Source organism: Argopecten irradians, chromosome 3, assembly GCF_041381155.1.
Source record: "Argopecten irradians isolate NY chromosome 3, Ai_NY, whole genome shotgun sequence".
Taxonomy (NCBI): Eukaryota; Metazoa; Mollusca; class Bivalvia; order Pectinida; family Pectinidae; genus Argopecten; species Argopecten irradians.
Window position 1 is genome coordinate 63,007,068 of NC_091136.1, and position 23,520 is coordinate 63,030,587.

At 33.3% G+C, this 23,520-nt stretch overlaps 1 protein-coding gene across 4 annotated transcripts in view; it reads left to right on the forward strand.

Moving 5' to 3' along the window:
- The window catches only part of LOC138319330 (UTP--glucose-1-phosphate uridylyltransferase-like), a 68,713-nt gene extending 48,618 nt beyond the window's left edge, over positions 1-20,095 (forward strand). For all 4 annotated transcript variants that reach the window (XM_069262408.1, XM_069262409.1, XM_069262405.1 and 1 more), the window contains exons 8-14: positions 13,785-13,853; positions 13,957-13,988; positions 14,142-14,238; positions 15,102-15,180; positions 16,157-16,320; positions 16,756-16,860; positions 17,143-20,095. In XM_069262408.1, coding sequence (XP_069118509.1) covers positions 13,785-13,853; positions 13,957-13,988; positions 14,142-14,238; positions 15,102-15,180; positions 16,157-16,320; positions 16,756-16,860; positions 17,143-17,250 — 654 coding nt within the window. In that variant the 3' untranslated portion in view covers positions 17,251-20,095. The remainder of the gene's footprint in view (positions 1-13,784; positions 13,854-13,956; positions 13,989-14,141; positions 14,239-15,101; positions 15,181-16,156; positions 16,321-16,755; positions 16,861-17,142) is intronic.
- Positions 20,096-23,520: the final 3,425 nt, after the last annotated feature.

Consider the following 23,520-nt stretch of genomic DNA (forward strand, 5'->3'; position numbering starts at 1 on the left):
TCAAGGAGACATGTCAGTTTAATAGTGGTATTATCAGTTTAATTGTTACAGTAAACTGAATCAAGGACATGTCAGTTAAATGTGGTATTATCAGTTAATTGTTACAGTAAACTGAATCAAGGTCATAGTCAGTTAAATTGGGGAATAATCAGTTAATTGTTACAGTAAACTGTATCAAGGACATGTCAGTTAAATGTGGTATTATCAGTTAAATATGTTACAGTAAAGCTTGTATCAAGGACATGTCAGTTAATTTGTGGTATTATCAGTTCAATTGTTACAGTAAAACTGAATCAAGGACATGTCAGTTAATTGTGGTATATTATCAGTTAATTGTTACAGTAAACTGAATCAAGGACATGTCAGTTAAATGTGGTATTATCAGTTAATTGTTACAGTAAACTTGAATCAAGGACATGTCAGTTAAGTGTGGTATTATCTGTTAATTTGTTACAGTAAAACTGAATCAAGGGTACATGTCAGTTAAGTGTGGTAATATCAGTTAAATTTACAGTAAACTGAAACGGGACTTTAATTGTTACAGTAAACTGTATCAAGGGACATGTCAGTTTAATGTGGTATTATCAGTTAATTTTATACAGTAAACTGTATCAAGACATGTCAGTTAAATGTGGTATTATCAGTTAATTGTTACAGTAAACTGAATCAAGGACATGTCAGTTAAGTGTAGGGTATTATCAGTAATTGTTACAGTAAACTGTATCAAGGACATGTCAGTTAAATGTGGTATTATCAGTTAATTGTTTACAGTAAACTGAATCAAGGACATGTCAGTTAAGTGTGGTATTATCAGTTAATTGTTACAGTAAACTGTGAATCAAGGAACATGTCATTTAAGTGTGGTATTATCAGTTAATTGTTACAGTAAACTGAATCAAGGACATGTCAGTTAAATGTGGTATTATCAGTTAATTGTTACAGTAAACTGTATCGGAAAAAGGAGCTATGTCAGTTAAGATGTGTGGTATTATCAGTTAATTGTTCATCAGTAAACTGTATCAAGGACATGTCAGTTAAATGTGTATTATCAGTTAATTGTTACAGTAAACTGAATCAGGGACATGTCAGTTAAATGTGGTATTATCAGTAATTGTTACAGTAAACTGAATCAAGGGACATGTCAGTTAAGTGTGGTATTATCAGTTAATTGTTACAGTAAACTGTATCAAGGACATGTCAGTTAAGTGTGGTATTAATCAGTTTAATTGTTACAGTAAACTGAATCAAGGACATGTCCAGTTAAATGTGGTATTATCAAGTTAATTGTTACAGTAAATTGTATCAAGGACATGTCAGTTAAATGTGGTATTATCAGTTAATTGTTACAGTAAACTGTATCAAGGACATGTCAGTTATAAGTGTGGTATTATCAGTTAATTGTTTACAGTAAACTGAATCAAGGACATGTCAGTTTAAATGTGGTATTATCAGTTAAAATTGTTACAGTAAACTGTATCAAGGACATGTCAGTTTAAGTGGTATTTATCAGTTAATTGTTACAGTAAATTGAATCAAGGACAGTCATTTAATAAGTGTATTATCATTAATTGTTACAGTAAACTGAATCAAGGACATGTCAGTTAAATGTGGTATTATCAGTTAATTGTTACAGTAAACTGTATCAAGGACGTTCAAGGTTAATTAACATGTAAACTGAATCAAGTTAATAAAGTGTGGTATTATCAGTTAATTGTTACAGTAAACTGTATCAAGGACATGTCAGTTAAATGTGGTATTATCAGTTAATTGAATTGTCAATTGTTACAGTAAACTGAATCAAGGGACATGTCAGTTAAATGTGGTATATCAGTTAATTGTTACAGTAAACTGAATCAAGGACATGTCAGTTAAATGTGGTAATATCAGTTTAATTGTTACAGTAAACTCTGTAATCAAGGGGACATGTCAGTTAAATGTGGTATTATCAGTTAATTGTTACAGTAAACTGATCAAGGACATGTCAAGTTAAATTGTGGTATTATCAGTTAATTGTTACAGTAAACTGTATCAAGGACAATGATTCTGTTTAAATGTGGTATTATCAGTCAATTGTTACAGTAAACTGTTAGCTTGTCAGTAAGTGTGGGTAACAGTTTAATGTTACAGATAAACTGTTATCAAGGACATGTCAGTTAAATGTGGTATTATCAGTTTTAATTGTTACAGTAGACACTGTATCAAGGACATGTCAGTTAATTGTTAATTTCAGTTAATTGTTACAGTAAACTGAATCAAGGGACATGTCAGTTTAAATGGTATTAACAGTTAATTGTTACAGTAAACTGTAATCAAGGACATGTCAGTTAAATGTGGTATTATCAGGTTAATTGTTACAGTAAACTGAATCAAAGGACATGTCAGTATAAATGTGGTATTATCAGTTAATTGTTACAGTAAACTGAAATCAAGGACATGTCAGTTTAAATGTGGTATTATCAGTTAATTGTTACAGTAAACTGTATCATTCAAGGACATGTCAGTTAAATGTGGTATTATCAGTTAATTGTTACAGTAAACTGAATCAAGGACATAGTCAGTTTAAATGTGGTATTATCAGTTAATGTTACAGTCAAAACTTGAATCAGGGGGGAATGTCAGTTAAATGTGGTATTATCAGGTTAATTTAATTGTTACAGTAAACTGAATCAAGGACATGTCAGATTAAATGTGTATGTATCATTTAATTGTTACAGTAAACTGAATCAAGGACATGTCAGTTAAATGTGGTATTATCAGTTAATTGTTACAGTAAACTGAATCAAGGACATGTCAGTTAAAATGTGTATTTATCAGTTAATTGTTACAGTAAACTGTATCAAGGACATTTCAGTTTTAAATGTGGGTATTACAGTTAATGTGTTTACAGTAAAACTGAATCAAAGGACATGTCTCAGTTAAATTGTGGTATTATCAGGTTAATTGTTACAGTAAACTGAATCAAGGGACATGTCAGTTTAAGTGTGGTATAAATGTAATTGTTACAGTAAAATTATCTGGGACATGTCAGTTATTGTTAATGTGTTACAGTTAACGGAATCAGGGACCATGAAGTTCAAGTGTGGTATTTCATGTTAATTGTTACAGTTAAACTGGAATCAGGGGACCATGTCATTTAATTGTGTATTATCAGTTAATTGTTACAGTAAACTGTAATCAGGGACATGTTCAGTTAATTGTGGTCATTATCGTTAAGTGTTACAGTTAAGCTGTATCAAGGGACATGTCAGGTAAATTATCAGTTAATTGTTACAGTAAACTGAAATCAGGGGACATGTCAAGTAAATGTGTAGGTATTATCAGATTAAATGTTAGCAGTAATACTGAAACAAGGCACATGATCAGTTAAGTGTGGTATTATCAGTTAATTGTTACAGTAAAACTGAATCAATGGACCATGTCAGTTAAATGTGGGTAATTATCTGTTAATTGTTACCAGTAAAACTGAATCAGGGGCATGTCAGTTAAATGTCGGTATTATTTCCGTACTTGTTACAGTATAACTGAATCAAGGACACTTGTCAGTTAAATGTGGTATTATCAGTTAATTGTTACAGTAAAACTGTATCAGGGACATGTCAGTTTAAGAGTGGTATTATCAGTTAATTGTTACAGAGTAAACTGTATCAAGGACATGTCAGTTAAAGTGTGTAGTAATTATCAGTTAATTGTTAACAGTAAACAGTATCAAGGGACATGTCATGTAAGTGTGGTAATATCAGTTACATTGTTACAGTAAACTGAATCAAGGACTTGTCAGTTAATGTGGTATTATCAGATTAATTGTTACAGGTAAATGCTCGGGGACATGTCAGGTAAGTGTGGTATTATCAGTTAATTGTTACAGTAGGTAATGAATCGGGCTTTCAATTAGTTTACAGTAAACTGTTATCAGGGACATGTCAGTTAAGTGTGTGGTATTATCAGTTAATTGTTACAGTAAACTGTTATCAAGGACATGTCAGTTAATTGTGGTATTATCAGTTAATTGTTACAGTTAAATCTGAATCAAGGACATGTCAGTTAAGTGTGGTATTATCAGGGTTAATTGTTACTGTAAACTGAATCAAGGGGACATGTCAGTTAATTGTGGTCAATTATCAGTTAATGTGTTACCAGTAAAACTGAATCAAGGACATGTCAGTTAAATGTGGTATTATCAGTTAATTGTTACAGTAAACTGAATCAAGGAACATGTCAGTTAAATGTGGTATTATCAGTTAATTGTTACAGTTAAACTGAATCAAGGACATGTCAGTTAAGTGTGGTATTATCAGTTAATTGTGTACAGTAAATCTGAATCAAGGACATGTCAGTTAAATGTGGTATTATCAGTTAATTGTTACAGTAAACTGTATCAAGGACATGTCAGTTTAATGTGGTATTATCAGTTAATTTGTTACAGTAACTGAATCAAGGACATGTCAGTTAAGTGTGGTATTATCAGTTAATTGTTACAGTAAAACTGTATCAAGGACATGTCAGTTAAATGTGGTATTATCAGTTAATTGTTACAGTAAACTGAATCAAGGACATGTCAGTTAATATGTGGTATTATCAGTTAATTGTTACAGTAAACTGTATCAAGGACATGTCAGTTAAATGTGGTATTATCAGTTAATTGTTACAGTAAACTGTATCAAGGACATGTCAGTTAAATGTGGTATTATCAGTTAATTGTTACAGTAAACTGAATCAGGGACATGTCAGTTAAATGTGGTATTTATCAGTTAATTGTTACAGTAAACTGAATCAAGGACATGTCAGTTAAATGTGGTATTATCAGTTAATTGTTACAGTAAACTGAATCAAGGACATGTCAGTTAAATGTGGTATTATCAGTTAATTGTTACAGTAAACTGAATCAAGGGACATGTCAGTTAATGTGGTATTATCAGTTAATTGTTACAGTAAACTGTATCAAGGACATGTCAGTTAAATGTGGTATTATCAGTTAATTGTTACAGTAAACTGTATCAAGGACATTGTCAGTTAAGTTGTGGTATTAATCAGTTAATTGTTACAGTAAACTGAATCAAGGACATGTCAGTTAAATGTGGTATTATCAGTTAATTGTTACAGTAAACTGAATCGGACATGTCAGTTTAAGTGTGGTATTATCAGTTAATTGTTACAGTAAACTGAATCAAGGACATGTCAGTTAAATGTGGTGTTATCAGTTAATTGTTACAAGTAAACTGTATCAAGGACATGTCAGTTAATTGTGGTATTATCAGTTAATTGTTACAGTAAACTGAATCAAGGACATGTCAGTTAAGTGTGGTATTATCAGTTAATTGTTACAGTAAAACTGAATCAGGACATGTCAGAAAGTGTGGTATATCAGTTAATTGTTACAGTAAACTGTATCAGGACATGTCAGTTAAATGTGGTATTATCAGTTAATTGTTACAGTAAACTGTATCAAGGACATGTCAGTTAAGTGTGTTTTATTATCAGTTAATTGTTACAGTAAACTGAATCAGGGACATGTCAGTTAAGTGTGGTATTATCAGTTAATTGTTACAGTAAACTGAATCAAGGACATGTCAGTTAATGTGGTATTATCAGTTAATTGTTACAGTAAACTGTATCAAGGACATGTCAGTTAAGTGTGGTATTATCAGTTAATTGTTACAGTAAACTGAATCAAGGACATGTCAGTTAATGTGGTATTATCAGTTAATTGTTACAGTAAACTGAATCAAGGACATGTCAGTTAAGTGTGGTATTATCAGTTAATTGTTACAGTAAACTGAATCAAGGACATGTCAGTTAAATTGTGGTATTATCAGTTAATTGTTACAGTAAACTGTATCAAGGACATGTCAGTTAAATTGTGGTATTATCAGTTAATTGTTACAGTAAACTGAATCAGGGACATGTCAGTTAAATGTGGTATTATCAGTTAATTGTTACAGTAAACTGAATCAAGGACATGTCAGTTAAATGTGGTATTATCAGTTAATTGTTACAGTAAACTGTATCAAGGACATGTCAGTTAAATGTGGTATTATCAGTTAATTGTTACAGTAAACTGTATCAAGGACATTGTCAGTTAAATGTGTGGTATTATCAGTTAATTGTTACAGTAAACTGAATCAAGGACATGTCAGTTAAATGTGGTATTATCAGTTAATTGTTACAGTAAACTGTATCAAGGACATGTCAGTTAAGTGTGGTATTATCAGTTAATTGTTACAGTAAACTGAATCAAGGACATGTCAGTTAAATGTGGTATTATCAGTTAATTGTTACAGTAAACTGAATCAAGGACATGTCAGTTAAATGTGGTATTATCAGTTAATTGTTACAGTAAAACTGAATCAAGGACATGTCAGTTAAGTGTGGTATTATCAGTTAATTGTTACAGTAAACTGAATCAAGGACATGTCAGTTAAATGTGGTATTATCAGTTAATTGTTACAGTAAACTGAATCAAGGACATGTCAGTTAATTGTGGTATTATCAGTTAATTGTTACAGTAAACTGTATCAAGGACATGTCAGTTAAATGTGGTATTATCAGTTAATTGTTACAGTAAACTGAATCAGGGACATGTCAGTTAAATGTGGTATTATCAGTTAATTGTTACAGTAAACTGTATCAAGGACATGTCAGTTAAATGTGGTATTATCAGTTAATTGTTACAGTAAACTGAATCAAGGACATGTCAGTTAAATGTGGTATTATCAGTTAATTGTTACAGTAAACTGAATCAAGGACATGTCAGTTAAATGTGGTATTATCAGTTAATTGTTACAGTAAACTGAATCAAGGGACATGTCAGTTAAGTGTGGTATTATCAGTTAATTGTTACAGTAAACTGAATCAAGGACATGTCAGTTAAATGTGGTATTATCAGTTAATTGTTACAGTAAACTGTATCAAGGACATGTCAGTTAAGTGTGGTATTATCAGTTAATTGTTACAGTAAACTGAATCAAGGACATGTCAGTTAAATGTGGTATTATCAGTTAATTGTTACAGTAAACTGAATCAAGGACATGTCAGTTAAATGTGGTATTATCAGTTAATTGTTACAGTAAACTGAATCAAGGACATGTCAGTTAAATGTGGTATTATCAGTTAATTGTTACAGTAAACTGTATCAAGGACATGTCAGTTAAATGTGTGGTATTATCAGTTAATTGTTACAGTAAACTGAATCAAGGACATGTCAGTTAAGTGTGGTATTATCAGTTAATTGTTACAGTAAACTGAATCAAGGACATGTCAGTTTAAATGTGGTATTATCAGTTAATTGTTACAGTAAACTGAATCAAGGACATGTCAGTTAAATGTGGTATTATCAGTTAATTGTTACAGTAAACTGAATCAAGGACATGTCAGTTTAAGTGTGGTATTATCAGTTAATTGTTACAGTAAACTGAATCAAGGACATGTCAGTTAAGTGTGGTATTATCAGTTAATTGTTACAGTAAACTGTATCAAGGACATGTCAGTTAAATGTGGTATTATCAGTTAATTGTTACAGTAAACTGAATCAAGGACATGTCAGTTAAGTGTGGTATTATCAGTTAATTGTTACAGTAAACTGAATCAAGGACATGTCAGTTAAAGTGTGGTATTATCAGTTAATTGTTACAGTAAACTGAATCAAGGACATGTCAGTTAAATGTGGTATTATCAGTTAATTGTTACAGTAAACTGAATCAAGGACATGTCAGTTAATTGTGGTATTATCAGTTAATTGTTACAGTAAACTGTATCAAGGACATGTCAGTTAAATGTGGTATTATCAGTTAATTGTTACAGTAAACTGTATCAAGGACATGTCAGTTAAATGTGGTATTATCAGTTAATTGTTACAGTAAACTGAATCAAGGACATGTCAGTTAAATGTGGTATTATCAGTTAATTGTTACAGTAAACTGTATCAAGGACATGTCAGTTAAATGTGGTATTATCAGTTAATTGTTACAGTAAACTGAATCAAGGGACATGTCAGTTAAGTGTGGTATTATCAGTTAATTGTTACAGTAAACTGAATCAAGGACATGTCAGTTAAATGTGGTATTATCAGTTAATTGTTACAGTAAACTGTATCAAGGACATGTCAGTTAAATGTGGTATTATCAGTTAATTGTTACAGTAAACTGTATCAAGGACATGTCAGTTAAATGTGGTATTATCAGTTAATTGTTACAGTAAACTGAATCAAGGACATGTCAGTTAAATGTGGTATTATCAGTTTAATTGTTACAGTAAACTGTATCAAGGACATGTCAGTTAAATGTGGTATTATCAGTTAATTGTTACAGTAAACTGAATCAAGGACATGTCAGTTAAATGTGGTATTATCAGTTAATTGTTACAGTAAACTGAATCAAGGACATGTCAGTTAAATGTGGTATTATCAGTTAATTGTTACAGTAAACTGAATCAAGGACATGTCAGTTAAATGTGGTATTATCAGTTAATTGTTACAGTAAACTGAATCAGGGACATGTCAGTTAAATGTGGTATTATCAGTTAATTGTTACAGTAAACTGAATCAAGGACATGTCAGTTAAATGTGGTATTATCAGTTAATTGTTACAGTAAACTGTATCAAGGACATGTCAGTTAAATGTGGTATTATCAGTTAATTGTTACAGTAAACTGAATCAAGGACATGTCAGTTAAATGTGGTATTATCAGTTAATTGTTACAGTAAACTGAATCAAGGACATGTCAGTTAAATGTGGTATTATCAGTTAATTGTTACAGTAAACTGAATCAAGGACATGTCAGTTAAATGTGGTATTATCAGTTAATTGTTACAGTAAACTGAATCAGGGACATGTCAGTTAAATGTGGTATTATCAGTTAATTGTTACAGTAAACTGAATCAAGGACATGTCAGTTAAATGTGGTATTATCAGTTAATTGTTACAGTAAACTGTATCAAGGACATGTCAGTTAAATGTGGTATTATCAGTTAATTGTTACAGTAAACTGAATCAAGGACATGTCAGTTAAATGTGGGTATTATCAGTTAATTGTTACAGTAAACTGTATCAAGGACATGTCAGTTAAATGTGGTATTATCAGTTAATTGTTACAGTAAAACTGTATCAAGGACATGTCAGTTAAATGTGGTATTATCAGTTAATTGTTACAGTAAACTGTATCAAGGACATGTCAGTTAAATGTGGTATTATCAGTTAATTGTTACAGTAAACTGAATCAAGGACATGTCAGTTAAATGTGGTATTATCAGTTAATTGTTACAGTAAACTGTATCAAGGACATGTCAGTTAATGTGTGGTATTATCAGTTAATTGTTACAGTAAACTGAATCAAGGACATGTCAGTTAAATGTGGTATTATCAGTTAATTGTTACAGTAAACTGAATCAAGGACATGTCAGTTAAATGTGGTATTATCAGTTAATTGTTACAGTAAACTGAATCAAGGACATGTCAGTTAAATGTGGTATTATCAGTTAATTGTTACAGTAAACTGAATCAAGGACATGTCAGTTAAATGTGGTATTATCAGTTAATTGTTACAGTAAACTGTATCAAGGACATGTCAGTTAAATGTGGTATTATCAGTTAATTGTTACAGTAAACTGTATCAAGGACATGTCAGTTAATGTGGTATTATCAGTTAATTGTTACAGTAAACTGTATCAAGGACATGTCAGTTAAATGTGGTATTATCAGTTAATTGTTACAGTAAACTGAATCAAGGACATGTCAGTTAAATGTGGTATTATCAGTTAATTGTTACAGTAAACTGAATCAAGGACATGTCAGTTAAATGTGGTATTATCAGTTAATTGTTACAGTAAACTGAATCAAGGACATGTCAGTTAAATGTGGTATTATCAGTTAATTGTTACAGTAAACTGTATCAAGGACATGTCAGTTAAATGTGGTATTATCAGTTAATTGTTACAGTAAACTGAATCAAGGACATGTCAGTTAAATGTGGTATTATCAGTTAATTGTTACAGTAAACTGAATCAAGGACATGTCAGTTAAATGTGGTATTATCAGTTAATTGTTACAGTAAACTGTATCAAGGACATGTCAGTTAAGTGTGGTATTATCAGTTAATTGTTACAGTAAACTGAATCAAGGACATGTCAGTTAAATGTGGTATTATCAGTTAATTGTTACAGTAAACTGAATCAAGGACATGTCAGTTAAATGTGGTATTATCAGTTAATTGTTACAGTAAACTGAATCGGGGACATGTCAGTTAAATGTGGTATTATCAGTTAATTGTTACAGTAAACTGAATCAAGGACATGTCAGTTAAGTGTGGTATTATCAGTTAATTGTTACAGTAAACTGAATCAAGGACATGTCAGTTAAGTGTGGTATTATCAGTTAATTGTTAAGTAAACTGTATCAAGGACATGTCAGTTAAATGTGGTATTATCAGTTAATTGTTACAGTAAACTGTATCAAGGACATGTCAGTTAAATGTGGTATTATCAGTTAATTGTTACAGTAAACTGAATCAAGGACATGTCAGTTAATTGTGGTATTATCAGTTAATTGTTACAGTAAACTGAATCAGGGACATGTCAGTTAATTGTGGTATTATCAGTTAATTGTTACAGTAAACTGAATCAGGGACATGTCAGTTAATTGTGGTATTATCAGTTAATTGTTACAGAGTAAACTGAATCTGGGACATGTCAGTTATCATTGTGGTATTATCAGTTAATTGTTACAGTAAACTGAATCAAGGACATGTCAGTTAAATGTGGTATTATCAGTTAATTGTTACAGTAAACTGAATCAAGGACATGTCAGTTAAATGTGGTATTATCAGTTAATTGTTACAGTAAACTGTATCAAGGACATGTCAGTTAAATGTGGTATTATCAGTTAATTGTTACAGTAAACTGAATCAAGGACATGTCAGTTAAATGTGGTATTATCAGTTAATTGTTACAGTAAACTGTATCAAGGACATGTCAGTTAAATGTGGTATTATCAGTTAATTGTTACAGTAAACTGTATCAAGGACATGTCAGTTAAATGTGGTATTATCAGTTAATTGTTACAGTAAACTGTATCAAGGACATGTCAGTTAAATGTGGTATTATCAGTTAATTGTTACAGTAAACTGAATCAAGGACATGTCAGTTAAATGTGGTATTATCAGTTAATTGTTACAGTAAACTGAATCAAGGACATGTCAGTTAAATGTGGTATTATCAGTTAATTGTTACAGTAAACTGTATCAAGGACATGTCAGTTAAATGTGGTATTATCAGTTAATTGTTACAGTAAACTGAATCAGGGACATGTCAGTTAAATGTGGTATTATCAGTTAATTGTTACAGTAAACTGAATCAAGGACATGTCAGTTAAATGTGGTATTATCAGTTAATTGTTACAGTAAACTGTATCAAGGACATGTCAGTTAAATGTGGTATTATCAGTTATTATCAGTTAATTGTTACAGTAAACTGAATCAAGGACATGTCAGTTAAATGTGGTATTATCAGTTAATTGTTACAGTAAACTGTATCAAGGACATGTCAGTTAAATGTGGTATTATCAGTTAATTGTTACAGTAAACTGTATCAAGGACATGTCAGTTAAATGTGGTATTATCAGTTAATTGTTACAGTAAACTGAATCAAGGACATGTCAGTTAAATGTGGTATTATCAGTTAATTGTTACAGTAAACTGTATCAAGGACATGTCAGTTAAATGTGGTATTATCAGTTAATTGTTACAGTAAACTGAATCAAGGACATGTCAGTTAAATGTGGTATTATCAGTTAATTGTTACAGTAAACTGAATCAAGGACATGTCAGTTAAATGTGGTATTATCAGTTAATTGTTACAGTAAACTGTATCAAGGACATGTCAGTTAAATGTGGTATTATCAGTTAATTGTTACAGTAAACTGAATCAAGGACATGTCAGTTAAATGTGGTATTATCAGTTAATTGTTACAGTAAACTGAATCAAGGACATGTCAGTTAAATGTGGTATTATCAGTTAATTGTTACAGTAAACTGTATCAAGGACATGTCAGTTAAGTGTGGTATTATCAGTTAATTGTTACAGTAAACTGTATCAAGGACATGTCAGTTAAGTGTGGTATTATCAGTTAATTGTTACAGTAAACTGAATCAAGGACATGTCAGTTAAATGTGGTATTATCAGTTAATTGTTACAGTAAACTGAATCAAGGACATGTCAGTTAAATGTGGTATTATCAGTTAATTGTTACAGTAAACTGTATCAAGGACATGTCAGTTAAATGTGGTATTATCAGTTAATTGTTACAGTAAACTGTATCAAGGACATGTCAGTTAAGTGTGGTATTATCAGTTAATTGTTACAGTAAACTGTATCAAGGACATGTCAGTTAAATGTGGTATTATCAGTTAATTGTTACAGTAAACTGTATCAAGGACATGTCAGTTAAATGTGGTATTATCAGTTAATTGTTACAGTAAACTGAATCAAGGACATGTCAGTTAAATGTGGTATTATCAGTTAATTGTTACAGTAAACTGTATCAAGGACATGTCAGTTAAATGTGGTATTATCAGTTAATTGTTACAGTAAACTGTATCAAGGACATGTCAGTTAAATGTGGTATTATCAGTTAATTGTTACAGTAAACTGAATCAAGGACATGTCAGTTAAATGTGGTATTATCAGTTAATTGTTACAGTAAACTGAATCAAGGACATGTCAGTTAAATGTGTATTATCAGTTAATTACAGTAAACAGGACATGTCAGTTAATTGTTACAGTAAACTGTATCAAGGACATGTCAGTTAAATGTGGTATTATCAGTTAATTGTTACAGTAAACTGTATCAAGGACATGTCAGTTAATGTGGTATTATCAGTTAATTGTTACAGTAAACTGAATCAAGGACATGTCAGTTAAATGTGGTATTATCAGTTAATTGTTACAGTAAACTGAATCAAGGACATGTCAGTTAAGTGTGGTATTATCAGTTAATTGTTACAGTAAACTGTATCAAGGACATGTCAGTTAAATGTGGTATTATCAGTTAATTGTTACAGTAAACTGTATCAAGGACATGTCAGTTAAATGTGGTATTATCAGTTAATTGTTACAGTAAACTGTATCAAGGACATGTCAGTTAAATGTGGTATTATCAGTTAATTGTTACAGTAAACTGAATCAAGGACATGTCAGTTAAATGTGGTATTATCAGTTAATTGTTACAGTAAACTGAATCAAGGACATGTCAGTTAAATGTGGTATTATAGTTAATTGTTACAGTAAACTGAATCAAGGACATGTCAGTTAAATGTGGTATTATCAGTTAATTGTTACAGTAAACTGAATCAAGGACATGTCAGTTAATTGTGGTATTATCAGTTAATTGTTACAGTAAACTGTTTATCCCCATTCAGGGAATAATTGAATCTTAGTTGTTGTAAGATTCTCCTGTAAGGGTAAGATGGTTAAGTTGTCAAACACAAGTGCCGAGTGTTAGACAACTTAAAGAATCTTACCCATTGGTTGAGATCTCCTGTCTCGCCCTAAGGAGGGTGAATAATTATTTTTCTCTTAATCTGTGTGAGCACGTGCAAAGATCTGTTGTAGCTTGTCTTTACCTTAGGGTGATAGAGAAAAATCTCACACAAGTAAAATTGTGGATATCCCTGTCTGGGATAGGAGAAACAATGATCTGTTATTTAATTACACTGTGTCTATAACACAGTTGCATACTACAAACATATATGTGGAGCTATGTATGTGTGGTAATTAATTTTCTGTATCCTGTTGACAGGGTGGTACACTTGTAGAGTATGATGGTAAACTACGTCTTTTGGAAATCGCACAAGTACCAAAGGAACACGTAAGTGGATTTTCACAGTGATTCACAGTGATTTATACTTGATTTTGTTTCCATTTCCCTTTGTTACCATGTCTTTTATCTCTTGTTCTTACTGTATTTACAGGTTGATGAATTCAAGAGCGTCAGTAAATTTAAGTAAGTATAAGGTATCCTTTCTGTCAAATTTTGCTAGAGAAATACAGGTACCAGTATTCTGAATTTTTTCAAAGGCTTATATCCACCTTTTTTACATTTTTTTCCACTACTTTATTACAATTTGTTGTGAAAATAGACATTTCTTTATTATAGAATATTTAACACCAACAACCTGTGGATAAGTTTAGAAGCCATGAAGAGAGTAGTGGATGAGAAAACACTGGATATGGAAATTATCGTCAACCCTAAGGTAAAAACATCTATACAGACAGTAGTCAGTGTTAAACATCATATTATTAGAATATAATGATCTTTCATATTTTTAGGTCACCTGACCATAGGTCCGCCGTCATCCATCATGCATTAACATTTCCTTGTGAACATGATGACTTGAGTAAATATGAATCAAGATTAATGAAACTTTGTATGTAGACTAACATTGGAAATATCTCGGACGAATTGAAAATCAGCTTGATTCGACAGTAATTTACGGAGTTATTGCCCTTTGCACTTATAACTGTTATTGGACCTTGTGAATGCGATAACTTGAGTAAATATAAACGGAGCTCAATAAAACTTTGTATGTATACTAACATTAAAGATCTCGGAGGAACACTAACATTGGAAAGATCTCAAACGAGTTTGAAAATCAGCTTGATTCGACAGTTATTTACGAAGTTAATGCCCTTAGCACTAATGATTATTATTGGACCTTGTGAACATGATAACTTGGGTAAATATGAATCAAGCTTAATGAATCTTCATATGTAGACTAACATTAGAAAGATCTTGAACGAATTTGAAAATCAGCGAGATTTTATGTTATTTTACAGAGTTATTGCCCTTTGCACTAATAATTATTATTGGACTTTGTGAACGTGATAACTTGAGTAAATATAAACTGCGCTTGATTAAACTTTGTATGTAGACCTATTAGATCTGTGTTCCTGATTCGTAAACTTAATTTGTATCAAACATCAGGTGACCGTTTAGGCCCATTGGCCTCTTGTTTCAGAAATGCATGCCAAATTTGAATTAATGAATAGGTTGGGATCTTGCAGATTTTCAGCCTATATAGAAGTGGGCTGATGCATTGTTTATCTCTTGTTACAGATTCTGGATAATGGACTTAACGTCATTCAGCTGGAGACAGCCGTCGGGGCAGCCATTAAAAGTTTTGATGGAGCGCTAGGTCAGTATCTATACTAAATATGTATCCATGGTCCGCAAAACCTACCTATACTATAATCCTATGTCGCGGTGTTTGAATTCACTGTGAACATAAAATCTATTATATTAGGTCTTAAAACTACATGCGCTGTGTATTGTCTGAATTTACATGTCCCTGTGTCATGTAATGTCCTGTACATGTAAATGTGTATGTAAGTTGTTATGATGACGTAGGAGAGGTGAGTGAATGGATTGGTTGAGTGTGTCACATTGACCCTGCATGACCCTGTCCTTGCACGTGCACGCCCACCCTGGTGGAAGCGTGTCCACACATGACATGGAAAATAGGCACCGGACATGTAACACCTATAGCTGGAAGCCTGTGTGCTTTACGGCCACAGTGCTGAAAGGTTATCTGTCTCCGTTATTGTATAAATAAACTTTCAACTGTTTATAGTTGTCTTAGCAGTTTTTATACGAAGAGAACCAATATCCACATACTATCACTCTCGTGACACCTATATAAACCTATAGTCATCATGTGACGTCCGTCTTTGTCAACCATGTGCCATGTGCTGTCCGCTGTGTGTAAACTTTTCACATTTTGAACTTCTTCTCCAGTTCTACCAGTGCAATTTGGCTGACACTTGAAATGATCCTGACATGGTCCAGACAAAGTGTTGTTATTTTTCAGGTCAATCGAAAACCCAAGATGGCCTCCACAGCCACGATCTTGAAAACACATTTTGAACTTCTTCTCAAGTTCTACAAGTGCGATTCGGTTGAAACTTGCATAATTTGTTATGACTATACAGGTATAGATATGTACAGTATACCTAGGTTTCAGTTCTTACCTGTCTTAATTGAGTATTTTACATTTACAGGTATAAATGTTTCTAGGCGCCAATTCTTACCTGTCTAAGTATTTTACATTTAAGGTATAAATGTTCCTAGGCGCCAATGCTTACCTGTCTTAATTAAGTGTTTCTCATTTACAGGTATAAATGTTCCTAGGCGCCGATTCTTACCTGTCAAGACAACCTCTGACCTGCTTCTGGTGATGAGTAATTTATACAATATGAGAACAGGTTCTCTGGAGATGAACCCTAAACGTAGCTTTCCCTCCGTTCCCCTCGTCAAACTAGGATCTCACTTTAGTAAGGTAAGATTTCTTGGAAGGTTAACTCTAAACTGAGTTTTCCTTCTATGTCTCTTGTTAGATAAGAGTTAGCTAAAGATACTATTTAGGACTTCACTATCTTGTAAAACATTGAAAACTATCACTATTGTAATTGAAAGTTATATTACTTGTGTGACATAACTTTCTCTTCTCCAAAGTTACAGTAATCTTGTCACCAGTGTAGGATTTAAGAATGACTTAATAATCAGTATTATCTGATGTTCTCCAGGTAAAAGAGTTCCTCACCCGTAATCAGTATTATCCTATGTTCTCCAGGTAAAAGAGTTCCTCACCCGTAATCAGTATTATCTTATGTTCTCCAGGTAAAAGAGTTCCTCACCCGTAATCAGTATTATCTTATGTTCTCCAGGTAAAAGAGTTCCTCACCCGTAATCAGTATTATCTTATGTTCTCCAGGTAAAAGAGTTCCTCACCCGATTCTCCAACATCCCAGACATGTTAGAACTCGATCACCTTACAGTGTCTGGAGATGTGACCTTTGGTAAAAACGTCATACTCAAGGTCAGTACTCAAGGTCATTGCTCTAAAGCTGATATAGATTCACAAAAAAGGAAAAACAAATAATAGGCATATCATTATAATGTTTTATGTCTCTCTAATTGAAGATCAGATTTGATAAAAGTGATGTATAAGAATATTAGCACATTAATCTTACCTCACAGATAGAATCTGTATGGTATATTAGTAGGCTCACATTCATATTTATCACAAGGTAATAGTTTGAGAGATTAGAAATATATCCTTCTGTGATCAGAATATAGCTGCTATTTGTATTGATTACAGGGGACAGTGATTATCATTGCCAATCACGGTGAGAGAATCGACATCCCCTCAGGATCTGTGCTAGAAAACAAAATTGTGTCAGGAAACCTGAGAATCTTGGATCACTAGTGGGATGATGTTGTGTTGGTCAGGAAAGAGTCCCCTACACTGGGGTGTTTTGATTTAATCTTCTTTATCACATCTTTAGGAATGCTGTAGTTCCCAAGGAATCCAATCTTAATGTTATACAAATGTACTGACAGCATTCCAAACCATGAAAATCGGCAGGATATCAAAAATCCTATATTAAGGTCATTTTTCTTTAAGAAAACATTTTGATTATCAAAAAATCTGATGGTTGCCATAGATAAGGCAGATATTATGGTTATGGTCACACACTCGGATAGTTTGAAGTGTGATGTTTGTAGCATTAAACATGGAATGACCATGTGTGATTTATTGTCTGTAGTAACACACTATTATTGCTGTCAACCTCTCTTATATTACGTGACAAGTGGGGCTATTTCTGTGTATGATAATGTATGTTGTTACATGGCTGGTAGTGCTGTATCTACCTGGTATGTGTGATGTGGTATTGGTATGTGTATGAATGTGAAAGCTAAACAGAGCAATGTGATAGTGATCCAGTGTGTAAGTGCCAGTCCTGCTAACAACCATGAGCTCACCAGACAACAGGGTAGGCATATGTAGGTTATTGTTAACCATATGCATGAGGACACTCCTTGTTTCTGTATGATACCTACGGATGTATCCAGGTACATATTTTGATGCTACCATGAACCTTAAAGAGTTTTATGACTTTGAATGGTCTTTGAAAATAAAACAATTATTGATTGTAGTTTTTGTCTATCACAGATTTTCAGACTTACCATTCTAAACAATATTTTTTTATGCCTTAGGCATGGATGGGTATTGTCCATTAGGCACAGTTCATAAGTCACATATTAAACTTCCTATGTACCATATTTGCCGTAATTAGTGCCCCTCCCCTTATAAGTGCCCCCCTCCCTCCTTTTCTGGAGAAGTGTTGGAAGTTTTGTATAAACGCCCCCATTTTATGGAAATAACCCTGTTTTACAACATATAAATATAAACTTTATTTATTTTACATGGATTGAGAAACAAGTTATATAACTTATGTAAATCATTCTGGATGGCCCAGATGTAAGCGTGTGAATGGTCTTCGTGTGGGAGGAAACCAGAGTGCCCGGAGAAAACCCATGTGATCGGGCAGGTGACCCCTAACCTTTACACGTCTGTACCGGGGATCAAACCCCGGCTGGCTAGGTGAATGGCGAGCGCCTTAACCACTACACCACCCGATCGCAACATATGATGCCTCTAACATTAGCCATGTATCCCATATATTACATAAACTTGCAAGTCTTTTACATGTGAATCATGCCATAATAATGTATCTCAAATGTTAAAAGACATTGCATGTTTACTGTAACATTAATGTGTCATGAGTAAAGAAAAATTAAGAATATGGCTGACTTTTTGCTTCTACAACTTACAGCTCATGTACTTCAAAGAAGATCTTTAAAAAAATTCAGACATACAGATGATTTTACTGAAGGTTTGTGTCCAGAATAAATAAGATGATAGTTCTATCATGTGCTGGGAACTGTTAGGGTCTTCAGAAGATATTCAATTTTTAAATACATGTTTATGTGTGTTTTATTTGACAAGGTTAAGAAGACATGTATGGAAGAGTACAAATTAATTTTTAATTGTATAGCAGAATTAATAACTGCAAAAATAGTGTTATTTATGAATAAGAGTAATATATTAACTGAAATATTAACAATAGTAATTGTAAATGGTTGCTTTGGTTAGCCCAGGCAGTACACAGTACAGTTAAATAATTAACAGATTAATATTTGATATTTGATGGAGGTGTGGGGTTGAAGCTCCAACAATTGTCTTTTCTATGTATTTACCTTGTGTTGGGGTATATTACTTATTAAAGGAGGTGTGAAATGATGGTGAAATTGATTAGCTTTACTGTTTTTGTCTAGTCACATTCATACACGACTACAGTAAACTCACTTACATTTTGTATTCTCATGGCTAACAACTCGTTTTCACAGCAATTAAATTTCATGATATAGTCTTGTGATGCTAGTGTACCATTCATTGCTTGTAATGTTTTTCAAGTATAGCAAATATTTTTGCATAATTTTAATAGCCCGGAAAAATTGTTCAATTTTTTTAAAAAAAATTTTTAAATTGAACAGGAAAAATTGTACATGAAGTTGGTTTGCAGTGATCACGTAAGGTATGGGTTCTGCTGCTCACATTGGAATATTTTCCATTCCATTCTTTTATCACAAGAAGATTATGTCACTGTAGAATGATGATAGTCTGCACGAGGACTCCAATACCTGGACTATATATGTAGAGGAGGACATTATAAAAGCAGTCCATTGACCGACATACTGAGGATTCATTCCTTTGTTTTCAGATCTGCTGATTTGTTACATCATCTGTGCTAGTCATACAACAGACTTTGGTATTATTTTACACCAATCCTTTTATACATATAAAGTTACCCCACAGTATTGTTATAACAGAGCTAATATTTACTATATACATGTCCCAGTAATATATCTATTATCTTTTTGGTACATGTATGGTCATTTACTTAACAAAACAATTTTAATCATATTTATTTGATAGGGTTATAGATTAATGTATATGATGCATAATTTGAGGATGAAGTTCTGCTTTTCATCATCCTTGTGTGGATATATTTAATTTCCCTGCCTAATGTAGTCCCAGTATATAGTTACTGAGTTGAGAAACCTACTCTATCTTTTAGCCATTTTGGGGAGCTGGTAGTGTGAGGGATGTTTGTACATAGTTGATGACAGCCTGTTGTGTGTGATAGCAGGGATTGTTACTGAGATATTAATGAGACAGAAATGTATATTAAATGTAAAGTCTACTAGCCTGGTGTTTTTGTTGTGTTTTCCTGCAGTAATCCATCCTTACTAGATAAGCAGCTGATACACCTAGCCTACATACTACAGGTATATAAATCTGTTGATACACCCAGCCTACATACTACGGGTATATAAATCTGTTGATACACCCAGCCTACATACTACGGGTATATAAATCTGTTGATACACCCAGCCTACATACGACGGGTATATAAATCTGTTGATACACCCAGCCTACATACCACGGGTATATAAATCTGTTGATACACCCAGCCTACATACGACGGGTATATAAATCTGTTGATACACCCAGCCTACATACGACGGGTATATAAATCTGTTGATACACCCAGCCTACATACGACGGGTATATAAATCTGTTAATACACCCAGCCTACATACGACGGGTATATAAATCTGTTGATACACCCAGCCTACATACCACGGGTATATAAATCTGTTGATACACCCAGCCTACATACCACGGGTATATAAATCTGTTGATACACCCAGCCTACATACGACGGGTATATAAATCTGTTGATACACCCAGCCTACATACGACGGGTATATAAATCTGTTGATACACCCAGCCTACATACGACAGGTATATAAATCTGTTAATACACCCAGTCTACATACTACGGGTATATAAATCAGTTGATACACCCAGCCTACATACTACGGGTATATAAATCTGTTGATACACCCAGCCTACATACAACGGGTATATAAATCTGTTGATACACCCAGCCTACATACTACGGGTATATAAATCTGTTGATACACCCAGCCTACATACGACGGGTATATAAATCTGTTGATACACCCAGCCTACATACGACGGGTATATAAATCTGTTGATACACCCAGCCTACATACGACGGGTATATAAATCTGTTGATACACCCAGCCTACATACTACGGGTATATAAATCTGTTGATACACCCAGCCTACATACGACGGGTATATAAATCTGTTGATACACCCAGCCTACATACGACGGGTATATAAATCTGTTGATACACCCAGCCTACATACTACGGGTATATAAATCTGTTGATACACCCAGCCTACATACTACGGGTATATAAATCTGTTGATACACCCAGCCTACATACGACGGGTATATAAATCTGTTGATACACCCAGCCTACATACGACGGGTATATAAATCTGTTGCTGAAAAGTAATATACTTTAGATGCATGGAACAAAATTGTGGATTATAATAAAGTACAAGAGTATTTCAGTAGCAAGCTGGTCACTGGGATCAACCTGTACCACAGTAAATAAGATTGTTGGAAGTAAGTCATTCAAATCTACAAATTAAATAAACCTTAGAGGGCGTACACAACAAATATTGGTGATCTGAGCCAGCGGTCAAGATGACCTATCAATCCACATCTTGTGAAATGCTGAAGCAGTGAAGCTTATATACATGTCTCCTGCTGACTCTTGCAACCTTTTGCACTTATGTTAATCTTTTGTTAGTATGATTGACCATTGACCTCAAATTAAATTCCAAGCTGTGCTACCTCATAAGATACCATATGATATTGTATGAAGTTTTAAGAAGATCCATCAAATCATTCGTAAGTTATTGTCAGTAAAATAAAATGTGTTTCTAGGTCACCTGACCATAGGTCATGGTGACCTATTGCGATAGCCTTTTGTCCATCGTGCGTCGTCCGTCGTGCGTTAACTTTTTGTTGTGAACACGATAACTTGAGTAAATGTGAACCGAGATTGATGAAACTTTGTATGTAGCTTAATATAAACAAGATCTCGGACGAGTTCGAGTTTCAGGGTTGCTGGGTCAAGTTCAAGGTCACTGCTACTATTTTTAGAAAATCCCTATCAGCACTCTAGCGGCTCCTTTCCTTGAGTGATTTTGATCACACTTCACACATAGACAAAGGATCATAATATCTCGGACAAGTTTGAGTGTGAAGATTGCCAGACTAAGGTCAAGGTCACTGTTACTATTTTTAGATAATTTCTTTGTCAGCACTCTGTCATGTGTTAACTTTTTGTTGTGAACACGATAACTTGAGTAAATGTGAACCGAGATTGATGAAACTTTGTATGTAGCTTAATATTAACAAGATCTCGGACGAGTTCAAGTTTCAGGGGTCAAGTTCAAGGTCACTGCTACTATTTTTAGAAAATCCCTATCAGCACTCTAGCGGCTTCATTCCTTGAGTGATTTTGATCACACTTCACACATAGACAAAGGATCATAATATCTCGGACAAGTTTGAGTGTGAAGATTGCCAGACTAAGGTCAAGGTCACTGTTACTATTTTTAGATAATTTCTTTGTCAGCGCTCTAGCGGCTTCATTCCTTGAGTTATTTCGATCAAACTGCACACAAATACAAAGGACTGAAAAAGTTTGAGTTTCAAGTTTGCAGGGTCAAGGTCAGGGTCACCGTTACTATTTTTAGAAAATCCTTTTCAGTGCTCTAGCGGCTTCATTCCTTGAGTGATTTTGATCAAACTTCACACAAATTTAAAGGACCATAATATTTTCGACAAGATACAGTTTCAGGATTGCCAGGTCAAGGTCAAGGTCACTGTTACTATTTTTAGGTCACCTGACCATACATTATAGTGACCTGCTGCAATAGCCTATTGTCCATCGTGCGTTAACTTTACTTTGTGAACATGATGACTTGAGTAAATGTTAACCGAGGTTGATGAAACTTTGTATGTAGCCTTGTATCAACAAGATTTCGTACGAGTTCAAAAATGGGAATTATTCGACAGTAACGTACAAGTTATTGCCTTTTGTTCTAATTTTATCATTGTGCTTGTGAACAAGATAACTTTGGTAAATGTGAACTGATTTTCATGAAACTCTGTATGTAGCCTTATATCAACAAGATCTAGGATGAGTTTGAAAAAGGGAATTTTTCGACGGTTACTATATTATAGAGTTCATGTCCTTTGTAATAATGCTATTATTGGACCTTGTGTTCTAAAGATATTATGGTGCTTTATCAGAATTGTAAATTTTATAACCCTTGGCCTCTTTGTTTGCCCCTGGGGAGGAGGCTAAGTTTGCTATAGTTTATATTGAATACTTCTTGGGTATATTTTGTTTATTTTCTACTGGAAATTGTTCAAACTTTCGATTCACATTATTACCACAAGAGGATATTTTGCTATTATGTCATTTTGACCCTGTCTCATCCCCAAAGGCTGAGAGGTGGAGCACAGTGGGGTCTAAATGGCTTAAATTTTTTAGGTCACCTGACCATAGGATGATAAAATTAGAAAGAAAAACAACAACCATATGTCAGTTATGATAAATTGTTCCAGTATGCCCGGCAAATTTATCCAAGACCTCATTGCATACAGAGTTTCATCAACATCAGTTCATATTTACTTCAGCTTCTGTGTTGAATACAGGAGGGAAAAATTAA